This window comes from Mya arenaria, chromosome 14, assembly GCF_026914265.1.
Source record: "Mya arenaria isolate MELC-2E11 chromosome 14, ASM2691426v1".
In the NCBI taxonomy this organism is placed as follows: domain Eukaryota; kingdom Metazoa; phylum Mollusca; class Bivalvia; order Myida; family Myidae; genus Mya; species Mya arenaria.
Window position 1 is genome coordinate 47,796,944 of NC_069135.1, and position 25,439 is coordinate 47,822,382.

At 37.6% G+C, this 25,439-nt stretch overlaps 1 protein-coding gene across 8 annotated transcripts in view; it reads left to right on the plus strand.

The window, feature by feature from the left end:
* Positions 1 to 20,031, plus strand: part of LOC128217248 (muscle calcium channel subunit alpha-1-like) — a 167,879-nt gene extending 147,848 nt beyond the window's left edge. For 4 of the 8 annotated variants that reach the window (XM_052924262.1, XM_052924254.1, XM_052924258.1 and 1 more), the window contains 15 exons: positions 237 to 359; positions 809 to 966; positions 2,110 to 2,275; positions 2,509 to 2,636; positions 2,964 to 3,060; positions 4,178 to 4,379; positions 5,008 to 5,135; positions 5,889 to 6,005; positions 6,321 to 6,736; positions 9,321 to 9,479; positions 9,987 to 10,161; positions 10,677 to 10,794; positions 12,362 to 12,567; positions 12,713 to 13,045; positions 14,632 to 20,031. In XM_052924262.1, coding sequence (XP_052780222.1) covers positions 237 to 359; positions 809 to 966; positions 2,110 to 2,275; positions 2,509 to 2,636; positions 2,964 to 3,060; positions 4,178 to 4,379; positions 5,008 to 5,135; positions 5,889 to 6,005; positions 6,321 to 6,736; positions 9,321 to 9,479; positions 9,987 to 10,161; positions 10,677 to 10,794; positions 12,362 to 12,567; positions 12,713 to 13,045; positions 14,632 to 14,679 — 2,574 coding nt within the window. In that variant the 3' untranslated portion in view covers positions 14,680 to 20,031. The remainder of the gene's footprint in view (positions 1 to 236; positions 360 to 808; positions 967 to 2,109; positions 2,276 to 2,508; positions 2,637 to 2,963; positions 3,061 to 4,177; positions 4,380 to 5,007; positions 5,136 to 5,888; positions 6,006 to 6,320; positions 6,737 to 9,320; positions 9,480 to 9,986; positions 10,162 to 10,676; positions 10,795 to 12,361; positions 12,568 to 12,712; positions 13,046 to 14,631) is intronic. The other 4 variants (XM_052924255.1, XM_052924259.1, XM_052924256.1 and 1 more) reach the window with 3 other exon arrangements.
* Positions 20,032 to 25,439: the final 5,408 nt, after the last annotated feature.

Below are 25,439 nucleotides of genomic sequence, written 5' to 3' on the forward strand. Positions count from 1 at the left end.
GTCAGTTATTTTCAGCCTGACACTCTTTCTTTTTTCTCACGTTTCCCATTTCTCAGCACTGCCTTGTAAAACATAGCTTGTAATAGAGTAACATTCATAGGTTAGAACTCACTAACTTTCCTCTTACAGGGCATGTTTTAAAAATAACATTTTTCTTATAGATTTTAACCCTATTTCACCTTTTTTTCTATCAATAAAATAACCCAAATCTAAATTGGACTGTAACATTTTTACAGACTGGATCACGCATCATCAGCATCAACTTTTTCCGACTGTTCCGCGTGATGCGTCTTGTCAAGTTGCTCAGTAAAGGGGAGGGCATCAGAACTCTGCTGTGGACTTTCATAAAGTCTTTCCAGGTATGTGAAATTGGTTTGTCTCTTCACTTTTGAGTCTTTCACTAATTATTCGGTTAGCCAGTGGTTATGGCCATCCCTTCTCACCAAGGGGCCCTGGTTTGACCGCCTGGTCGTATATGAGTTTGATTCATGGTCACTGAGCTGGACAAGTGGGTTTTCTCAGGGTAAACCATAAGACCATACGACAAGACTATAAGGCCACATTTTCATGTGACATCATGCCAACAGAGAGGGATAAATATAATGCTTTGATTTCTTGTTTGAAGTCATAAATGTTTAAATTAGTCTTTGGTCAAATGTATATTGTCACACTAAATATTTGAGGATGTTAATTTCTTTTATCAATGTTCTATCTTTGTTTTGTGTAGTTTTAGTCTGTTCCCAGTTCTGTTTGAGTTTGACAAAACCATTACATGCTAATCTGACTTATTTCCCATGTTTCCTTCTAGGCGCTGCCATACGTTGCCCTGTTGATAGTGATGCTTTTCTTCATCTATGCAGTCATTGGCATGCAGGTGTTTGGCCGGATAGCCATCAACGACGATACCGCCATTCACCGCAACAACAACTTCCAGTCTTTCCCACAAGCCCTGCTAGTGCTCTTTAGGTAACAGCTTAGGTTTTAACCAATGAATTTCCCCACAAGCTCTACTGGTGCTCTTTAGGTAACAGCTTAGGTTTAAACATATAAACTTCCCCACAAGCTCTACTGGTGCTCTTTAGGTAACAGCTTAGGTTTAAACATATAAACTTCCCCACAAGCTCTACTAGTGCTCTTTAGGTAACAGCTTAGGTTTTAACCTATAAACTTCCCCAAAAGCTCTACTGGTGCTCTTTAGGTAACAGCTTAGGTTTAAACATATAAACTTCCCCACAAGCTCTACTGGTGCTCTTTAGGTAACAGCTTAGGTTTAAACATATAAACTTCCCCCACAAGCTCTACTGGTGCTCTTTAGGTAACAGCTTAGGTTTAAACATATAAACTTCCCCAAAAGCTCTACTGGTGCTCTTTAGGTAACAGCTTAGGTTTAAACATATAAACTTCCCCCACAAGCTCTACTTGTGCTCTTTAGGTAACAGCTTAGGTTTTAAACTATAAACTTCCCTACAAGCTCTATTGGTGCTCTTTAGGTGACAGCTCAGGTTTTAACCTATAAACTTACCCCACAAGCTCTACTGGTGCTCTTCATTATTAATTTATGTTTAAAGGTGTATTCTATCGCAACAAAGTCTACTGGTGCTCTTTAGGTAAAAAACAACTAACTTTCCCACAAGGTTTACTGGTGCTCTTTAGGTTAAAGCTTAGGTTTAAACCTTTAAACATTTCCATGAGGTATTTTTTCCTCTTCAGGTACTTGTGTATAACTCCTATAGACTGTCTCACAAGCTCTAATGGTGCTCTTTAGGTATTAACTTAGGTTTAAACCTATATACTTTCCCACAAGGTTTGCTTGTGTTCTTTACGTACTTTTTAGGTTTAAAGGTACATACATATTTAATTTATTGCATTTATTTTTCCCTTGATTGTCAAGACAGCTATGAGCTATCATAAGTAGGAATGATTCTAAATCTTCATTCCCTGGTTTGATTATTTGCTATCAGTTAATGTATAATGAAACCAACTTCTCTGAATACAACTCATAATTTGATTTAAGATAGAAAACATTTTATTCTGAATTCAATTCTCAACTTACTCATTATTTACATTTTTATTACAATGAATTATTATCTTTTCTTGTAATTCTTACAGATCGGCAACTGGTGAAGCATGGCAAGAGATTATGTTGGCGTGCCGTAATGATAATGAGACAGTGAAATGTGACCCGCTCGCAGAAAACAGTGCCAAAGACACGACATGTGGCAGTAACTTTGCCTTTGTCTACTTCATATCCTTCTATGTGCTTTGCTCATTTTTGGTATGTGTTTGTTCAAGTTTAAAACACAGTTTTAAGTCTCTGTTTATATACAGTGTTATTTTTAAGGTCTCTGCTTGTATATAAACATGATAACATTTCCAATTTCTTTGCATTTTGTTCAAGTACCTAATACAAGCAAAACGTCAAACTAAAAATTAGATTCCAAATAATTCATAATTGTTATAAGCCTACTGTATTTATTTGTGCTTTGATTTCTTGATTTTGCTTCACAGATAATCAACTTGTTTGTGGCTGTTATCATGGATAACTTTGACTACCTGACTCGTGATTGGTCAATCCTGGGTCCGCATCATCTTGACGAATTTGTTAGATACTGGTCGGAATATGACCCGGAGGCCAAGTAAGCCATTACATTTAGCGCTGGATTTTCATTTCAGAGAAAAGAAAACAGTTTTCACCTTTACTTTCTTATATGCTGTCCAAGAGTATGATCCTATAAGGTGGCTGAGTTTTAAAAGAAGTACAAGAGTCTATTACATGTGGACTTCCATGTACCTAACAGATCTAAAATAGAAATAACCTGACAAATGCCTGTGTAAACTTGGCTACCGTCACAGAAAATGTCTATATTTACGAGTTTTAACCTAAACAGAGTGATCATATTTATTTTTTGGAAAGATGTATATATGCAGCAAATATAATTATGTATGTATTTCTCTGTTTGCAGAGGCCGGATTAAACATCTAGACGTAGTGACATTGCTTCGTAAAATATCACCACCATTAGGCTTCGGTAAATTTTGTCCTCATAGGATTGCCTGCAAGGTAAGTGGTTATGCCGTATTGAAATAAGAATGTAATCCACTCTGCAAGGTGTCAGACCAAGCCAGCGGTCATACCGTATTGAAATAAGAATATAATCCACTCAACATACAAGCCATATTTCTGAGAGGCTTCCCAGGGGATTTTGGTTTGAATTCCAGGGGATTTTGATATTACACCAGGGGATTTTTACGCAGCGAAATTTATGATAAAAGAATAAATACATAAACACTCTAATTACAATAATTTTTGGACTAAGTCATCATGGTCATTCATGGAATTTCACACTGATGGTATTATGGATGCTTTCCACTCAAAACCTTGAGCTAGTTTAAAAAAAAAATCAATTCCAGGGGATATGGATCCCCCGGCGGGGGACAAGGGAGTTCCGGAATTCCGGGAGATTTTTTCCCTCCTCTGGGGGATATAGCGTGTATGCTACAAGGTGTCGGACCAAGCCAGAATAGCCCTGCTTTAGCTAGTGGTCATACCGTATTGAAATAAGGATATAATTCACTCTACAAGGTGTCAGACCAAGCCAGCTGTCATACCATATTGAAATAGGAAAATCATTCACTCTACAAGGTGTCAGACCTAGTCAAAATAGCCCTGTGTTAGCTGGAATGAGGTAGACCCATATATTTGTTTCTGGGATAAGACATAGCTTGTCTGAAATAAAGATCTGTTCTAAGGCCTGTAGTTTATGTGAGCTAAATACATCAAGATATAAGCCAGTATGTCATAGTAGCTATTTTACTTGTTGCAATTTGATTTGCAAGTAGTGATATTTCCACTGTGTTTATTAATTTCCCCTTATGATATTCTGATTATTTGCAATTGTATTTGTTGTGTGTTATCAGTATCGGTAATTATATAATTGGTTATACCAAACTAAAACATGAACATGTACATTTATTAAGAATATAAACTAATACCTGAAAATGTGTGTTAGTTCATGGTCGACATTATTCTGTTGATCCTCAAAAATTATTGTAATGCCGTGTGTTTGAGTAAATTCCTGCATACCGCATTTTATTTTCCTTAGAAACAGGAAGACATGTAATGTTTATTTCTTAGAAAATAAATTTTGTATTTAAAATAATTTTATATATCATTTCAGAGATTAGTAAGTATGAACATGCCTCTGAACAGCGATGGAACTGTGATGTTTAACGCAACGTTGTTTGCCCTTGTGCGCACCTCTTTGAAAATTAAAGTAGAGGGAAATATCGACCAGGCGAATCAGGAACTAAGGGACGTAATTCTCAAGATCTGGAAGAGAACCAGCCCAAAACTGCTGGACCAGGTTGTCCCCCCTGCTGGTGAGTGAAGTATTTTCAATTAAATTTTACTTTATTTATGTTGAAACAAATTATTCTAGCCATGCATTGTCTAGATGATACGTTGAAAAAGGTTGTACAGTTGCTTTTTAATAGTTTAAAACATTTAATTTAGATAAAATGTTGTAACCCCATTATTGGTGTTTGTTGTAATGCTAGATTATATAAAACATACAGATGCACAAAGTATCAACATTTATTTTAATGTTTAGTTGTAGTGCAAGTTTCATATTTAAGGAGCACATTTTCGAGTCCTAAACAAAATTATAACAAGTATTATGTCTTTAAGTTTGAGAATGGTCTAGTGGTATAAGTGTGGGCCCCTTACCTATATGGCCATGGGTTCTAGCCCTATTAGTGTGAGAATGGTCCAGCGATAAAGGTGTCAGTCCCTCACCAATGTAGTCATTGGTTCAAGCCCTAGCAGGGTGAGAATGGTCTAATGGTATAGGTGCCAGCCCCTCACCTATAACGCAATGAGCTTCAAGCTCTATCAGGGACATGATGTCTTGACCTCTTGGATCTAGGAATCCTGCAAAAGTTATGCATACCAGCATACTTTGTTAAAGCTGTATATTATAATAAAGTCATATTTTGTTGTTATTCCCAGGTGATGATGAGGTGACAGTGGGAAAATTCTATGCAACGTTCCTGATCCAGGATTACTTTAGAAAGTTTAAGAAGCGCAAAGAGCAGATGGTGAAAATACAGAAGGGAGATCACACTAATGCCCTCCAGGTGATAATCTACATGTACCTTGTATTAACTGAGAAATTTCGATTTTTTTTTTATTTTGATTATGTATGTAATTGAGTAAGGAGAGACCATTTTGCTTAATTTGAATCACATAAGTAAATTTACTGCTTCAAATGATTGACCATTGCATTGAACTTGTATCCATTGAATTGCCTATTGCATTGAACTTGTTTACATTGAATTGACTATTGCATTAAACTTGTTTACATTGAATTGACTATTGGATTAAACTTGTTTACATTGAATTGACTATTGCATTAAACTTGTTTACATTGAATTGACTATTGCATTAAACTTGTTTACATTGAATTGACTATTGCATTAAACTTGTTTACATTGAATTGACTATTGCATTAAACTTGTTTACATTGAATTGACTATTGCATTAAACTTGTTTACATTGAATTGACTATTGCATTAAACTTGTTTACATTGAATTGACTATTGCATTTAACTTGTTTACATTAAATTGACTATTGCATTTAACTTGTTTGCATTGAATTGACTATGGCATTAAACTTGTTTACATTGAATTGACTATTGCATATAACTTGTTTCCATTGAATTGACTATTGCATTTAACTTGTTTACATTAAATTGACTATTGCATTTAACTTGTTTGCATTGAATTGACTATTGCATATAACTTGTTTCCATTGAATTGACTATTGCATTAAACTTGTTTCCATTGAATTCTTCCACCTGCATGTAATTATTCCCCTTGTAATGTTACAGGCTGGTTTGCGTGCAGTGCATGATTTGGGTCCAGAGATCCGGCGGGCCATATCAGGAAACCTCGGGGAAGAGGAATTCCCCGACAAAGATGTTGAAGAACCCATGCACAGGGTAAATGTAAATAACGTTTTGTATATATTTCATTATATTTTTTTTAAAAACATAAAAAATGGGTTTTTAATGTGTAAATATTTTTTTCTTTTATAGCATGTTGTTGTCAATGTCTTACAAAATTTAATGAGAAAAAAGGAAAACTGATGTATTATGTTTGCCCTGATAATGTGTGCAACCATGTTCTTGTGTACATGCCTTCTTGTATACCACATTAAACCGTGGTCTTGTCTTGTTGCTAAAGGGTACTGCTTGCTGCATGGTTTAGAAAGAAATATTCAAAGGTGTGCTTCATTAATTTGAGGTCATTTCTGTTTGCAGAGAAACCACAGCTTGTTCGGCAGTGTGATGAGCGCCCTGACTGGAACTGTAAAAACCGGTTTACCATTCACCACGAGAACCCAGTCATTGTTCATCAACCACGATCAAGCCCCACCGAAAGTCTCGCCTACAAACTCATTCCACAGTCAACATAAACCATCTCCTAGAAATTCCATAAATGGGAAAATTTCTCCAGCAGAACCTAGCAACCATATAGCTGGGAACCGCCTCAATGTAGAACTGAACAATGCTATAAATAGATCAACATCACCAACTATAAATAGATCACAGTCACCTTTAGCCAATCAGGTGACCCCGTCAGTGCCAATTGGTGATGATATATCAAGGTCAAGGGTCACACCTCCTATATCGTCGAGTGAGATGCAGAGATCTCGACATTCTAGCAAAGCATCAAGGTAATGTCAGCATTGAACCATATTTTCACCTTCATTTACATGTGTTTGTATAACCAGGAATGGTGCTGGATAAAGTGGTCATGAAACTGATTGTAATGGATATTGTTAAAGTTTCCTACCTTGTTTATGTCATCGATTTTAACTTTCAAATGTTTCCTGTGCTGGTTTTTCATGGGCACCTTAATATTGGCAGTGTTTTTTTATAAAGGTTAAAAACAGCTGGTAACAACTGTACTTGTCTAATTCAAGTATTATATCAGCATTTCCTAAAATATTTCACCTTAGAATGTTAACAATGAGCCACTTGTTCTTAACGTTGTTAACTTGACCTTGGTCAATGTCATCTTTGTCAACTTTTAAATCTTTACTGCCATGGAAGATTAATGGACACACTTGTGATTCGCAGTGTTCCTAACAAGATTTGAGACAAGTATTTCACCTTTAAAAGATAACAATGATGTCGTTAATTATATCGTTAACTTTACCAATGATCTGAACAATTAGCCCTATTATGCCGTTATTAAATAATGTGTAAAGAAATGCACCTCAAGTTTGATAAGGTTTCGTAAGATACCGTGACAATGTACAATATGTGAATCATTTCTTGGAGTATGGAATAATTCCATATTGTTGAAGGCATAGCTTGAACCAAAAATATGTGTAGGTTTGTTCTGCTACCTGGGCCCTTCACACAGAATAAAGGAGGGTAAAACAAACAAAGAAAACACATTTTGGAAAAAAAGTGCCTACTGAGTCTACATTAAGCTACATGTACACTAGAGGGATTATTTCAGTTCAACTAGGTATCTTTCCATTACAGTGAGGGCTCATTCTATTTTAGTGAGGGATCTTTCTATTTCAATATTGGATCGTTCCATTTAAATGAAAGATCTTTCTATTTCAATGATGGATAGTTCCATTTTAATGAGAGATCTTTCTATTTCAATGATGGATCATTTCATTTCAGTGAGGGCTCATACCATTTTAGTGAGGGATCTATCCATTTTAGTGAGGGCTCATTCCATTTTAGTGAGGGCTCATTCCATTTCAGTGAGGGCTCATTCCATTTCAGTGAGTGCTCATTCTATTTTAGTGAGGGATCTTTCCATTTCAGTGAGGGCTCATTCTATTTTAGTGAGGGATCTTTCCATTTCAGTGAGGGCTCATTCTATTTCAGTGAGGGCTCATTCCATTTCAGTGAGGGATCTTTCCATTTCAGTGAGGGCTCATTCTATTTTAGTGAGGGCTCTTTCCATTTCAGTGAGGGCTCATTCCATTTCAGTGAGGGCTCATTCTATTTTAGTGAGGGCTCTTTCCATTTCAGTGAGGGCTCATTCCATTTCAGTGAGGGCTCATTCTATTTCAGTGAGGGATCTTTCTATTTAAGTGAGGGCTCATTCTATTTTAGTGAGGGATCTTTCCATTTCAGTGAGGGCTCATTCTATTTTAGTGAGGGATCTTTCCATTTCAGTGAGGGCTCATTCTATTTTAGTGAGGGATCTTTCCATTTCAGTGAGGGCTCATTCTATTTTAGTGAGGGATCTTTCTATTTTAGTGAGGGATCTTTCTATTTTAGTAAGGGATCTTTCCATTTCACTGAGGGCTCATTCTATTTTAGTGAGGGCTCATTCCATTTCAGTGAGGGCTCATTCTATTTTAGTGAGGGATCTTTCCATTTCAGTGAGGGCTCATTCCATTTCAGTGAGGGATCTTTCCATTTCAGTGAGGGCTCATTCCATTTTAGTGAGGGATCTTTCTATTTTAGTGAGGGCTCATTCCATTTAAGTGAGGGATCTTCCTGTTTCAGTGAGGGATCTTTCCATTTCAGTGAGGGCTCATTCTATTTTAGTGAGGGATCTTTCTATTTTAGTGAGGGCTCATTCCATTTCAGTGAGGGCTCATTCCATTTCAGTGAGTGCTCATTCCATTTCAGTGAGGGCTCATTCTATTTTAGTGAGGGATCTTTCTATTTTAGTGAGGGCTCATTCCATTTTAGTGAGGGATCTTTCTATTTTAGTGAGGGCTCATTCCATTTAAGTGAGGGATCTTTCCGTTTCAGTGAGGGATCTTTCCGTTTCAGTGAGGGATCTTTCCATTTCAGGGAGGGCTCATTCTATTTTAGTGAGGGCTCATTCCATTTCAGTGAGGGCTCATTCTATTTTAGTGAGGGATCTTTCCATTTTAGTGAGGGCTCATTCCATTTTAGTGAGGGATCTTTCTATTTTAGTGAGGGCTCATTCCATTTAAGTGAGGGATCTTTCCATTTCAGTGAGGGATCTTTCCATTTCAGTGAGGGCTCATTCTATTTTAGTGAGGGATCTTTCTATTTTAGTGAGGGCTCATTCCATTTCAGTGAGGGCTCATTCTATTTTATTGAGGGATCTTTCTATTTTAGTGAAGGACCATTCCATTTCAGTGAGGGCTCATTCCATTTCAGTGAGGGATCCTTCTTTTTCAGTGAGGGATCTTTCCATTTTAGTGAGGGCTCGTTCTATTTCAATGATGGACCGTTCCATTTCAGTGAGGTCTCATTCTATTTTAGTAAGGGATCTTTCTATTTCATTGATGGATCGTTCCATTGCAGTGAGGGGTCATTCCATGATGTAGAGGAGGGGAGTCAGACTGGATCAATATCGGAAGTGTCAGAGGACCGTTGGGCACACATGAACTCTGTCGGCTACCCACCCAACCACGCCAACAATGTTCAAGAACTACAGAAACGACCTATATATGTGTACAGAGAGTATGTGTTGATTTCCTTGTCTTGGCAATAGTGCTGGATATGGTTTTACTCATTTCAGCCAAGTTTGATCACCTGGTCTGAATATTCATGTTAATAATTATCTGGGATATTTTCTTGGAAAAACTTGATTCCATGATAATATTACAGAATTTTCTAAGACATTTCTTCCATTTGTAATCCATTAATGTGATTTCCCAGTTATTAAAAACAGGGATGATAAAGTTCAGGAATAATCCTGAAATCAGGATTCAGAGCTTTCAATATCGGGTAGCTGAAAAGTTGTCAAGGTTTTCTTTTGCTGGACATTTGCATTAGAAATAGTAAATTGTAACCTTGAAGTGGATATAAACATTTTTAAACACTTTATGCAGTGTTCTATAAGCCTGTAGCAATGATTGGGACCATATCTATTATTTGAAAACCAAATTTTCAGGATTGGGATTTTAGGTGTGTTACATCCCTTTCTGTAACGATTTATAGCTTATCTCTGTGTCCCTTTGCTTTCAGTTTACCGCAGGAAGACAGCGATTACGAGCGTGAGCATGCCCCACCCACTCCCCCACCCCGTAAACTCTCTCGCAAGGGCGTCGCCTACCGCCTCGGATGTATCGGAAAACAGGGCAGCGACGAGAACCCTCTTATGCGAAAAGTTGGCGAGCCACTTAAGTTAACGCAGTCCCAGGTAATTAAAGTAGGCAAAATTTCAATTATTCTCTGCACTTCGGACATGTTCTACTACTGCAGAGGTGGACTTCCTTCACTTCTACATGTAAGTCACATTACTAACATTTCAGTTATAATTTATTTCTGCTAACCAAATATATATATAAATGCTTTAAACATCAAAATGCTGTATCTCATTTGCTACTCATTAATCGTTCAAGTCAAGAACATTAATTTGCACCTCTATATATTAACCCTCTCTTTTCGGGAAACGATGAAAGTATTCTCATTTATTATGAAGGTTTTTTAGTCTGGGTCTGTTTCATCCTTTATAAACAGTTATGAATTATTTTAAAAACTATACACTGTGTACCCATGTTTAAACTTAAGCATAACAGTACGCAATTGCATTTTTATTTTGATGTTTATTTCGAGCGAATGCTGCCATTTTCAAGATAAAAGAATAGAGTAAGTCAATATTTTCAAAATCATGCTGAAAGGCAGTATTTGCATTTCACATGCTGGATATTTCAGGCGATGGCGGTAGCAGGGCTGACTCCAGAGGGACGACATCGGGATGAGAATTACCCGAGCCCGCGACCTTCACCCTTGACGACCCCAAATAGAGCCCGGGCATCATACTCACAACCGAGTAAGTACAAATAAGTGCAATATCCGAGGGGTAAGGCTTTTGACTCTGGCATCTGTCAGTCCTGCATGTCCCACTCAAAGGTTTGTTGTGAAAAGGTATTGGTAAGCACCATGGAATGGTAAGTTTACAAACACCTCATAAATGTAGCTGATTTGAAGATTACTATACACTCATTTCTTGTAAAAGTTCTCAGACGTTCGTTATTTGTTTCAGAGAGTGAGGTTACTTCAATCTGACATTGACTTTCCCATCACAGTAAATGTGGTAGAGTACTAAAAAAGGCACTTTGTTTAAGTCATGTATTAGATTACTATGATGGTTACAGGCTTTCAAGCGGGCCCTTCTTTCCCTTCTTTTTCCTACTTTTCCCTACTTTTTTGTTAGGCTCCTACTTTTCCTTACTTGTTCTTGAAAAAGCCCTACCATCTCTACATTTTTGTAAAAATAGTGTGATAAATAATAGAAAAGTTTTAACTACCGTAAATACATTGATTGAAATAATCTAAATAATAATTTTAATAACAAGCTCTTTCTTGTATTTTGGAAGGATTAGTTTGATGCAGTGGGTCTCCAATGCTGCAAGCGGGGGTTCTAGGATGAGAATGAGAATGGAAAGTCTGTCCGTCCATCTTTCCTCAGGGTTTCGGATCAATATCTTGTGAACTCTTTGGCCAAGGGACCTCAAACTTGGTAGGCAAGTTGGTCATGACCAGCAGATAAACCCTATTGACTTTGTTGTCAGTGGGTCAAAGGTCAAGGTCATGGTGTCATTGAGCAGAAAATCTGCTGCTGATCAATAACTATAGAATGCTTGTGCCCAGGTAACCCGGAACTTGGTAAACAGTTTTGCTCATGACCAGTAGATAACCCTATTGATTTTGAGGTCAGTAAGTCAAAAGTCAAGGTCTTTGTGCTATTGAGCTAAAAATCCAATTCTGGTCAATAACTGATGAAAACTGGGGCCCCCAGTGATTTCAAACTTCCAAACCAAAGGTCAGTGGGTCAGAGGTCAAGGTGAATAACTCATTACCACTTGGGCCTAGGAACCTCATATTTGGTGGGCAGTATGAACACTACCATTGGATGAACCTTATTGATAAAGGTTACCAGGATTTCAATACAGTAAACCTAGTAAGGCCATTTTCCTACAGCATTCACTTAAGAATTACATTTTGTTTAAAATATTGAATCCTGACAAAAAATTCTCTAATCTAATGCGGCCATGTAACCCACTGGCAATGTCAGAGAGGTAGATTTGGGTATTCAAGCTGGTAGATTTGGTTCAGAATTTCTATATCCCTGGCATTTTCAGTCAAAGCAATGATTGATACGATGTAAATAAAAACTTGATGGTTCTTACTATTTTTAGATTTTCGGAAAATCACCTTAAATATGTTTAGGGTCATGAAACGCCTTCTTTCTGCTACTTTTTGTCATGAAACACCTACTTTCTTCTACTTTTTGTTAAAAAAAGCTCCTACTTGTTTATGGGACTATACTGCAAAGCATGAATTCCTACTAACAGCATGTTTTAACTAACACCCTGTTTTTCTCCTAACACTTCTAGCTGCTAATCCTCGACTGAGGTTCAAACGGTCGCGCTCCATTGTTGAAGGTAGTGAGCGGATGTCTCCGGACCCGGCCCGTGTGGCCCGCTACAGTGACGCAATGCTGCTGCCTGGGGGTCGTGATGAGAGGGGGCCCCTCCGCATACCAACTAATCGCCTCCCAGAACAACGGGATAACCTCAGTGCTGAAAGCCTTGTAGAGCAGGTATTTATCAACAATAGGCTTATCTAAAAAAAGATCTTCTAGTATTTTCAAAGAAAATAAATATCTTAAATTTTGCTATAGAAAATCTTTCTGTAGAAGTAAAGAGGTAAATGCCAATATTTACTGTTTCATTATTGGTATTTAGTGTGTATACCAGGTGATACAGAACGAGGGCCTTGGGCGTTATGTTGATGTGGATGCGTTGAAGCATGAGATCGCAGAGGCCGGAGACATGACTCCAGAGGAGATGGAGCAGGCCGCGCGAAGAATACTCCAGGAGCGCAAGGCTGGGCTCACCTCGCCCTACTATGACCATATGGGTGGACAGGAGCGCAAGGCCGGGCTCACCTCGCCCTACTATGACCATATGGGTGGATACCGTGCCCATGAGATGAAGGACTACAACCAATATTCTGCTCAAGATGATACACGACGTCGTCAGGGTTACATGGACGAGCGTCGGGACAGTTCTAAAATGGTATATGTCACCACCTTGTAGCAGTTAGCACGGAGCTTGACAAGCTCTCTCGCATTATCGTCTACCTGTGTGTGTAAACAGCAGTTACTCTGGCTTGATTTGCTACTCCAGTATCTAGCGCATGTTGTCTCCTGACTAACGGCTGGCTGGCTGGCACTCCCAAGTAACACTCATCCTCTGGTACGCTCATACTCTGGAACATTGTATGCTTTTTCTGCCAGGGGAATACACACGCAGCTGGTACAGTGCGCATGTTGTGTCCTGTCTTTACGCTGGCATTCACAAGTAACGCTAATACTCCGGCAGTATATATACGTTCACTGTATGTGCGACAGTTATTACATATACATGTAATCGTCGGCATGTATCCAGTACTGAGTAGACAATCCTCAAAATAAACGCTACCATACATGGAAGTGCAGTCAAACTAACAGTGTATCAAGTATTACTACCATACACTAATTGTCTTTCAAGTTTACATTTTTTATATCCCCAAGCTTTTTAATTGTTTATTGTTTTGGGGGCTAATGGAAATGGCTATCATGACTCATTTATTACTCATTGCTTTGGGAGACAGCTGCATTTAGAAAAATCATAAATTTTCTGATAATACTTTTAAAGTGATACATCTCATGTTACATACACAAATATAAACCAGGATGACGTCACATCAAAAATACAAGAAGCATTTTTGTACCTTAGAGATATTTTCAACAGAAGTAATGCACTAGATGAAATTGCTCCAAGGACTTTTGATACAAAAGCCCCCTTATCACTTGTACACATGAAAAACTAAATGAATAAATTATATCTATTAAAATACTTAAGACTCAGCAATGTTTTCAAGTCTCCATTTCATCTTTGTACTCATTATGTATCTTTGAATTAAGTAATTACTGGTTGTCAAAAACTTACATCGTAGTTAATTAATAGAGAAATATTTTTGTATATTGTAAACCTGTATATATTGTTCCATCTTCCATGCAATTTTCTATAGTCCATGAGCACAATTTTCACACCTTTCTCTGTAATGACCATGTTTTAATACGAGTCTTAAGATGTTTCTTCATGTTTTCTCTTTTCATTGTTACTATATTTTTTAAACATTGTTGCATGTACACTTGTATAAAAAGAATTGTGTGTGATTAACCATTGAAAATGCATATAATGTGTTTCCGTGGTAATACCCCAGCTGGTCTGGTGACTATAGTAACAAACATTCACATAGATGTTGCAGCCCAACAATGTAGTGTTTATATGCTTAAAATAACATCTAACATCTAACTGTAATGTTCTTCAGATCACATACTCATTTTATTCATCAAGTAAATGTTGCCAGTTTATCAATATGTTTCAAAGATTTTCCACTTCAAAACCTTGTTTGAAACTGTATAAAATCTTCACTGCTTCTCATTGCTCAAGTGAACAAACATCTTTTCTAAAAAAACAATGGCTTAACAATATCTTAGTGCATGTAATATGTGTTAAAATACAACAGATTGATATTACTGAACCAATAAAAAGTTACACTCTTACTTTTCTGTGAAGAATTACCAATGTTTGGTTTTTTGCGGTGTGTTTTTTAGGCCCAGCGTCGAAGTGCCCCACCCCCATACAATTCAGACCACGTTTGACAGCAGACAACCCCTAGAACCATTCCAAACAACAGACTGGTTGCACATTTTTGTCCAGTCTGGAAACTTCCTACATTGAGTTGTACAGAACCAGTCTTAAGATTTAAACTGTGCCTCTGCCTCACTTGGTATTAAAATGAAAGAATTTTTGTGAACTGAAAGGTACATGTACAGTTAAATTTCATGTTATACATGTAAACTGTCCTTACAAGAAAGATATGATGATTGGTATAATCGGCATATGTCACGAACTGAGATATTCAGCATTGGCTTCTGCTTGACATCGCTCTACAAATTGTCAGAAAAGGCAGTCATGTTGGGCACAGGATACAGTTTGAACTGCTTGGAACACATAAATACATAGTTTTATGACTGTGTCACATGTGTACATGTATAAGGCCATCATTTTTGCGTTAGTATTTCAATAAACCATCTTTATTTTATTGTAAGACTGATGAAAGTTTTGACTGACTTCTATAAGGACATGCTTTTAAAGCAGTAAAATGTACTTAAGTATAACAAATCAATTTAAAGTATTTTGCCGTTTCAAGACAGCTTGGATTCATTTTTTTACATCAGCCTTATACTGAATATGTTATAAATCTACCAACAAAAATAATTAAACATGCCAAAAGGTAGAAATATTGAAACAATATGGTGTATATTATGATGTTATATTTTATGTATAATAACCAAAGTGTGTCAGAAATGAGATTGCTCATTTTTTGGAACCATTTTTTCACCATGTTTGCCGACTTATTTGCTAAAAGCAGAAATCAGTTTTTATGTGTTCTCCTTGGATTGATTTTTGTTCACTATTTGTGTGTATTATTATTTCACAAGTTTGATGTATCATCTCTTGTCATCTCATTGCTTGAGAGTAGAATGTATCAGTAATGTTATTTTTAATGATGGATTTTCTGTACACAAATACAGTATAATGAGAGTATTTTTCTCTTAAAATCTGAATAGTAACTTGTATTAAAGCTACAATAACAATTGTTGTACATTGAAACTATTTTGCTGAATCAACTTAAATTCATTTGATAACAGAATAAATTGGGGGAGTGATATTCTAGGTTGTGGTATTTTCAATTTTCTATTATACGTATGAACACAGAATGTGTAGCTCACCATATATGTGTGTTCACCATATATGTGTGTTCATGGTGTATGTGTAGCACACATGTAAGTAGCTAACAGTGTATGTGTAGCTTATCATATATGTATGTTCACCATATATGTGTGTTCATGGTGTATGTGTAGCACACATGTAAGTAGCTAACAGTGTATGTGTAGCTTACCATATATGTATGTTCACCATATATGTGTGTTCATGGTGTATGTGTAGCACACATGTAAGTAGCTAACAGTGTATGTGTAGCTTACCATATATGTGTGTTCACCATATATGTGTGTTCATGGTGTATGTGTAGCACACATGTAAGTAGCTAACAGTGTATGTGTAGCTTACCATATATGTATAGCACTCTAGGTATGTAGGTGTAGCTCACCGACTATGTGTAGCTCACCATATATGTGTAGCTTACCATATATGTATAGCACTCTAGGTATGTAGGTGTAGCTCACCATATATGTGTAGCTCATGGTATATGTGTAGCTCACCAAATATGTCTAGCTCACTCCCATGGTTAATTGTTTGTGATACCTATTTGATTTCCACTGATGTTACATTGATTGTCTAATTCTTTTCATATTCTCTCTCCAATAGAAAATTTGCACCAGATTTATTACCAATTACTTGCCAGAAAAGTTTGATGGATTTTATATCTTGTATGCATTACAACATAATATTAAAACAAACAAATGAAGGCAATTTGAGTCAAAAAGCTACTTTTAATGTTACATTAGTGGAATGTTATCAAATGCATATTATTTTATCATGATTAGAAATATTTTTACATCTACTTAGACAGTTTTATACCATTTTTACCGAGTTGTAGATAAATGTATACATACACAAGGCCATTATTATATATAAAAGTTTGTTTGTATATTTATTTTACCCAGTTTCTTTCTAGAAATATAAAGATGTAAATTTTGTGAGTAATATTTATTGTTGGTCAATAATTTATTTATTTTTCAAGTGTAAGTTAATAAAACATATGTTCATTTATTTATACTGAAAAGCCTAAGTATTTTCAATCATGACTGTATTCCCTACATTGGCTAAAACATAATGACTGTATTTCCTTCATTGGATAAAACATAATGACTGTATTCCCTTCATTGGCTAAAACATATTGACTGTGTTCCCTTCATTGGCTAAAACATAATGACTGTGTTCCCTACATTGGCTAAACCATAATGACTGTGTTCCCTACATTGGCTAAAACATTGCTTCCCCTAGCAGTAATTCATACAGGTCATACGCTACCCTGCTTCCCCTAGCAGTCATTCATACAGGTCATATGCTACCCTGCTTTCCCTAGCAGTCATTCATACAGGTCATATGCTACCCTGCTTCCCCTAGCAGTAATTCATACAGGTCATATGCTACCTTGCTTTCCCTAGCAGTAATTCATACAGGTCATATGCTACCCTGCTTCCCCTAGCAGTAATTCATACAGGTCATATGCTACCCTGCTTTCCCTAGCAGTAATTCATACAGGTCATACGCTACCCTGCTTCCCCTAGCAGTAATTCATACAGGTCATATGCTACCCTGCTTTCCCTAGCAGTAATTCATACAGGTCATACGCTACCTTGCTTCCCCTAGCAGTAATTGATACAGGTCATATGCTACCCTGCTTCCCCTAGCAGTAATTCATACAGGTCATATGCTACCCTGCTTTCCCTAGCAGTAATTCATACAGGTCATACCCTACCCTGCTTTCCCTAGCAGTCATTCATACAGGTCATACTCTACCCTGCTTCCCCTAGCGGTAATTCATACAGGTCATATGCTACCCTGCTTGCTTTAGCAGTATTTCATACAGGTCATACGCTACCCTGCTTTCCCTAGCAGTTATTCATACAGGTCATATGCTACCCTGCTTCCCCTATCAGTCATTCATGCAGGTCATACGCTACCCTGCTTATCCTAGCATCATTCATACAGGTCATATGTTACCCTGCTTCCCCTAGCAGTAATTCATGCAGTTCATACGCTACCCTGCTTCCCCTAGCAGTAATTCATACAGATCATACGCTACCCTGCTTCCCCTAGCAGTAATTGATACAGGTCATACGTTACCCTGCTTCCCCTAGCAGTAATTCATACAGGTCATACGCTACCTTGCTTATCCTATCAGTCATTCGTACAGGTCATGCGCTACCCTGCTTATCCTAGCAGTTATTCATACAGGTCATACGCTACCCTGCTTTCCGTAGCAGTCATTCATACAGGTCATACGCTACCCTGCTTTCCCTAGCAGTCATTCATACAGGTCATATGCTACCCTGCTTCCCCTAGCAGTAATTGATACAGTTCATACGCTACCCTGCTTCCCCTAGCAGTAATTCATACAGGTCATATGCTACCCTGCTTCCCCTAGCAGTTATTCATACAGGTCATACGCAACCTTTGCCTTTTTATTAAGCCAAAGAAATGAATCAAAATGATTGGCTGTCCTGTAGAAACTTTCAATGTTTTATCATAGAGATAAGTTTGTTTGGGTTCAATTTACCGTAATATCAGTGATTTGGAAAGTAAGAAATTTAGAAAATTAAAAAAAAAACGAATAAGTAGAAGGCAATAAGCACAACCTTGGATATATAACAGTGTTTATTTTTGTTGAAAATCTTACAGCTTAATGAAATATTTTTCCTGCGACTTTCTTTTAAAAGTGCATGACAGATTGTGAAAGTCTTTTTTGAGAAAAGAAACTGATAATTGTCAGTTATTAACATGTGAGTGTTTGTCTGTAGATCTATTTCACTTCTAGATAGTGCAGAACTAAATGTGTTAGTTTTTCTAATGAAATGCTCAATTTTTCAGCTATCAAACTGGTAGAGTTTCAGGATGTTGTGTTGTTTTATAGTGTTGTGACTTACGATTTTTTTACAAAATTACTTGTGATGCACTTGTAAAAAATAGGTTATTTACAAAGTAGGTCACAGTACGATACTTAAATGTATATTTTCAATCAACCATGTCTTGGGAAGTATACTTTTATTTATATTTAAAGCTACACAGATTTAGCGTGTTGACAACTTTTTTTTATTTTTTGTCTTGGAATGAACCAATTTTTGCGTAAATATCTGCAAACTAATGGTATATGACTACTGACAAAAGATCAGATCACAGATTTTCATATCTGTGTTCGAAAAAAAAATTATGTCTCAAACCGTTACTAACGGTTAAAGAAAAATGCATAAAACATCAATTTTTGAAATTAAAATACATGCGATAATGCGATCTGAATTTTTGTCAGAAGTCTTATACCACTGGTTTCCATACATTTTCAAATCAATTGGCTCGTTCCAAGACAAAAAATAAAAAAGTTGTCAAAATGTTCAATCTGTGAGAGTGCAGCTTTAAAGACATCTGTTACGTTTAACCTGTTATTCAATAACTCTTTGTATATAAAATTGTTGATAGTCTTGTGTTAAATGAACTTTGATATTGTTTTTGATTAAATCTTTTATTAGGATGTTAAAATCTTATCTGTTATATTCTAATATTTATTTTTTCTGAAACTGTCTGAATGCATGTTTTCAGTGCACTGGTATATCAGAGTGTCGCTTGATTTCCTCTTTTCACTTCTATCATGTATTGTGATTTTGCCAAAACAGAATGATGGTAAAGCCATGTTTGTTTGTGGTGGTTGTTTTTTTTTTTCATAATATTAAACATTTCACTGTTAATTTGCTTACTTTTAGTTTTTTTTTAAAAATGGCAGATTTATACAGATAATGATTTAAAAGAAAAAGTCAGAAGTAATGTAATGTCATTCTAACTTAAAAGACACTTTGTCTTGCTGTCTGCACAAAATTAGAAGTTTGTATTTTATATTAAATTTACATATATCTAATTTAACTGCAATTCAACATCTCATCTTGTTATAAACAGACAGTATTCAAAATTCATGTTTGATGAAAACAGATTATTGATTTGTTTTTGTAACTGTATATTAAAAAAAGTCTTTGTAATGAAGCATGGCTTCAGCAACTAGTTTCATGTGTAAGGTAGAAGTCATTTGGCAGTCATATTGTAAGTCTACTATGATCCCTTTGCTTCATGCCAAAACGATTTATCTGTCATAGACATTTCTGTTGTTCATGCTCATAAGTGATTGAGACTTTTTTGTCACTGACTGTATTATATTACCTATTTTAACATTTTCAAGGATTGTTAAACAGGATGTGCAATAAACATATTCCCCAAGTTGTTTTGTTGTTAGTAATGGTTGATTATTCTGCGGAGAAAACGACGTGTTGTCCTACCATCTTGAATAAATGGTGATAATTATACTGAGAAAACGTGTTGTCCTACCATCTTGAGTAAATGGTGATTATTCTGTTGAGAGAACGACGTGTTGTCCTCCCATCTTGAGTAAATGGTGATTATTCCGCCGAGAGAACGACGTGTTGTCCTACCATCTTTGGTAAATGGTGATTATTCTGTTGAGAGAACGACATGTTGTCCTCCCATCTTGAGTAAATGGTGATTATTCCGCCGAGAGAACGACGTGTTGTCCTATCATCTTTGGTAAATGGTGATTATTCTGTTGAGAGAACGACGTTTTGTCCTCCCATCTTTAGTAAATGGTGATTATTCTGTTGAGAGAACGACGTGTTGTCCTACCATATCTTGAGTAAATGGTGATTATTGTGTTGAGAAAATGACATGTTGTCCTCCCATCTTGAGTAAATGGTGATTATTCCGCTGAGAACGAGGTGTTGTCCTACCATCTTGAGTAAATGGTGATTATTCTGTTGAGAGAACGACGTGTTGTCCTACAATCTTTAGTAAATGGTGATTATTCGGTTGAGAGAACGACGTGTTGTCCTACCATTTTGAGTAAATGGTGAGTATTCAGTTGAGAGAACGACGTGTTGTCCTACAATCTTGAGTAAATGGTGATTATTTTGTGGAGAGAACGACGTGTTTTCCTACAATCTTGAGTAAATGCTGAATATTGCGCTGAGAAAACGTTCGTCTTGTCCTACAATCTTGGGAGTCTTGATTCTTAATATTCAGTTATCTCCCTTAGACCTAAGTTAACTTGTGTGAAAAAGTATACCGTGAGGCTGTTACTTTCAGTAAGAACTTGAAATTTTTACCAATTGTTTGGTTTTATTATTGACAGACAGTTCATTTCTTATTTGTACAATGTGCACCACCAGCAATACAAGCATGTACATGTATGTTAACAATAAAATTGTCTTGGATATACATGTTGACATTGTATATCAAAGCTAGCATACGAACGAGTTTCACTGAAAATCATTTCATTGTTTGCCGTATATCAACCTTGGTGGTTATAATTTATTTAAATCAGAGGATGAACAAGCTATGCAGAATGATGTTAAAACATTAAAAATAGTTCAAATTGAGCTTCGTTAATTTGATGCATGGCTAAATTTTAGCCACATTTGAATTGACGCACCTACAGATTGAAGATTTTAATTTACGACATAGATCTTTTAATGTAAAGGTCCCAGATTTGTAGCAGACACGACTACATGCGCATTTTTCATGAAGCTAACACAGTCCAGTGGCGTAGCTACATATAGGCCTTGTATGCCTTGGCCTACAACTTTTTTGGAGAATGACAAAATTAAATAACCCGAAAAATCAATAAAAACGAATAGCTACTTAAACACTTAGAACAACTCAAAGATTGTTTAATTAAGACCAATGCAAGTTCGGTGCTTATTTAAACTATGTGCAAGGTGATTTTATTTTAATCGTTGCATATTTAATAAAGTGTTTGTAATTTGCATATAAAATGGATGCACAGTGTGCTTTTGGGTTTTATCTTGAAATGCTTCTAAATTTCACCATTTTGCTTCTTATTTAGAAAGAAACTTTGGGGTAGAGAGGAGGACTTATCCCCAAACTCACATAGATCCATCGGGCCTACACGTTTTTAAGGCCTAGCTACGCCCCTGCAGTCTGTACATGCTCTGTATTACAACACAAATCGGATGGGAAATTTCAATCTTGCGATCTTTGAGGGTAGACTGATCTTTGAGGGTAGACTACATCAGTTTGTGTGTATACCACGTGATAAATTGCGTCATATATGCTACGTCGGAAGGCAACATTTTCTTAAAATAAAGACTTAAATCAAAGATAACTTTTCTTTTATTACACTATTTTGAATAAAACAAACGGCAGTCTATGCCGCTCAAAGAGCCACGCATTCGTTTTATTACCGAAGTTTGATAAGGTGATTAGTTTCACCAAACACTTCGACACACCTGTATTAAAATAATGTTTTGACAGTGCTCCGTCAGACGGCCGTCTTGTGAAAAGGTTCGTCGGAGTGTTTTAAGAAACTAAACTCTCAATCAAACTCTGGTAAAAGAACGAAGGTGGGGCTCCGTAACCGGCGTAAACTGTGCTATGTTTCATTTAAAATGGTGAAGAAATAGTGAAGATATCTTTGTTTAAAGTCCTAATTCGAAGCAAAATGTTGCCTTCCGACGTAGCATTTATGACGCAATTTATCACGTGGTATACACACACTGTACATACTTGTTTTATTAATTTTAGTTTTATTTTCATTTACTGCGTATAAACCCCATTGAAATGATAACAAATAAATATGGGGTCACTACGTATACAGTATACACACAGACTGCACATGTGTGTAATTCGGTTACCTGCTACATTGATGCTGGTTCTATTCAAGGTCGGCAATCGGCTATGTGCGGTCTTCGCGCTTAAGGTATGCATGACTGAACAGTGATTATAATGTACAAGCATACATTTGACATATAGAGGATCTGTCGACAAGTTGAATTAAAATATTTATTATATACCCATCATAATCCACACGCAATACATATAGCAAAATACGGTAGTACGTATTCCACTCTTCGTTGCGCGATGTTAAAATGACGTCATAAAACAAAACATTTGGCTTTTAAGTAATATATTACCAGTAATGAATACAATAAAAAGGTTATTAGTACTTGCCCCTCGTGCAATCCGAATCCAAAAAACCACTCCAGTCGAATACAGCCTCCCGTATCAAAACACAGTACTAATAACCCTTGTATTATTAGTATATGATAATGCACCAGTCAATTATAACCCCCCTCCCCCTCCAGGTCCGGGGAATAGCGGGGACTTTGACTTTCGGTCCAGTTAACCCGGGGTAAAATCCCTGCCCTGCGCGGACGAACATATGGTACAATCACGGCCAAATGCTCCCCAGGGACCCTAGGTTAGGCACAATCCCCGCTATATTTTTGCGAAGACACAACCACCGCATTCACCCGGTATACCCCCGGACCTTTATATTTACTCTCCCTAGCCCCTGAACGTTCATTAGATTGAAAAGATCTGGATGTATGCAATTCCAGACGATTTATTAAAAAGTATGTAGCGCAGTTGGCCGGCCAAAAGACTGTCCATCCAAAGTGATCGGGAGGTGCAGTTGGACGACCAAAAGCCCAAAGACAGTCCATCCAAAGTGGTGGGGGGTGCAGTTGGACGGCCAAAAGCCCAAAGGCAGTCCATCCAAAGTGATCGGGAGGTGCAGTTGGACGGCCGAAAGCCCAAAGACAGTCCATCCAAAGAGGTGGGGAGGTGCAGTTGGACGGCCAAAAGCCCAAAAGCAGTCCATCCAAAGTGATCGGGAGGTGAGTTGGACGGCCGAAAGCCCAAAGACAGTCCATCCAAAGTGGTGGGGAGGTGCAGTTGGACGGCCAAAAGCCCAAAGGCAGTCCATCCAAAGTGGTGGGGAGGTGCAGTTGGACTGCCAAAAGCCCAAAGACAGTCCATCCAAAGTGATGGGGAGGTGCAGTTGGACGGCCAAAAGCCCAAAGACTGTCCATCCAAAGTGATCGGGAGGTGCAGTTGGACGGCCGAAAGCCCAAAGACAGTCCATCCAAAGAGGTGGGGAGGTGCAGTTGGACGGCCAAAATCCCAAAAGCAGTCCATCCAAAGTGATCGGGAGGTCAGTTGGACGGCCGAAAGCCCAAAGACAGTCCATCCAAAGTGGTGGGGAGGTGCAGTTGGACGGCCAAAAGCAGTCCATCCAAAGTGGTGGGGAGGTGCAGTTGGACGGCCAAAAGCCCAAAGGCAGTCCATCCAAAGTGGTGGGGAGGTGCAGTTGGACGGCCAAAAGCCCAAAGGCAGTCCATCCAAAGTGGTGGGGAGGTGCAGTTTGACGGCCAAAAGCCGCCACAGACAGTCCATTGGAAGTGGTGGGGACGTGCAGTTGGACGGCTAAACGCCCACAGCCAGTCCAACCAAGTAGGCGATGAGGCGTAGTTGGACGGTTTAAAGCCCACAGTCAGTACAACCAAAGACGCGAGGAAGCGCAGTTGGACGGCTAAAAGCTCTGGCTCAGCAGCGACGCCGGGTGGTATTTTGTACCGGTGAGGCGGGTAAGGTCTGGACAGGGATCAACCTCCTCCGGTTGCGCGTTTTTTTTTTGTCTTTAAATCACTTTGCCTAAAACGCATTTTGACGTAATTTCAGGACTTACATCAACCGTTTGAAACAGCTTTAAACAAAACGAAACCGTAGATTATAACAATTAGTTCAACTACTTTGATTATTATTATTTTGACTACACTAAAAAATGCATATACATATAACTTTACCGCTTATTAAGTCATTACATAAAACGAAAGTAACATCAGCACTTGGAAAATAAATGACATTCATACATATCGAAGATATTTATATTTCGACTGTCAAAACTAGACAAACGGGCCTCTCTACCAGACACAAGTTCATTAGCCACTAAAAGCAAGTCTGCGCTGTCCGTCGCATCTCGATGGGAGCATCGGGCCCCAATTTATCGAAACTTCTGAAGTCCCTTTAAACAGGATTAAGCTAAGCTCACTATTTTTTTTCAATAATTTCATAATATTAACTTCTTCAATAGTTTTTTTACACTTTTGATAGAAATTATCTTGATGATAATCAGAATTATTCATTCATCAAAATTCAATTTAAGTATGTTATTTGGCTAACTGAAATAAGCTACTTAAGCCTGCTAAGCTTAAGAAGTTTCGAGAAATTTAGGTCAGATGATTTAGACGTTCCTGTGTCATGTTGGTTTTCTTGTAAATTTTCAATCTGCGCAACGCAGAAAATGACCACTCATTGATTACGTTTGTTGTAGGCATAACCAAGATTAGTTGTATTACAGTCAGAACGTCACTGGACAGTTCCCGAGATACAATGGACATGTTCCTTTACTCACTATGTATTCAACAATATCCTGTAACGTAGTGGTGGTGTTAGTAGTTTATACTCCGGGTGCCGGCGTAAGCACATTGAAGGGTCCCAGAGTGACAGTTCAACCACCACACACCTATCCTGGGCCGACTATCTGGTGGTTAACTAGTACTAGGTGCCTGCAAGGAACTGACAACTTCTGAACATGCCAGGGGCAGTGGTACAGTGCGAATAGTCGTAGAAAGGATTGCATAACCAATCACAGCATCAGGATGACATTGCTCTGGTCATTGTCCTGGCCTCTGAATGGAGGTCCCTGGCGCGCGAGGAACTGGATACCTCTCAGTCTGGTAAGAATCCGCTAGCCGTTGTTTTCCTTTCTTCCATATGCGCGGCTTACAAGCTTTCCCCCAACATCTTGCGTTCC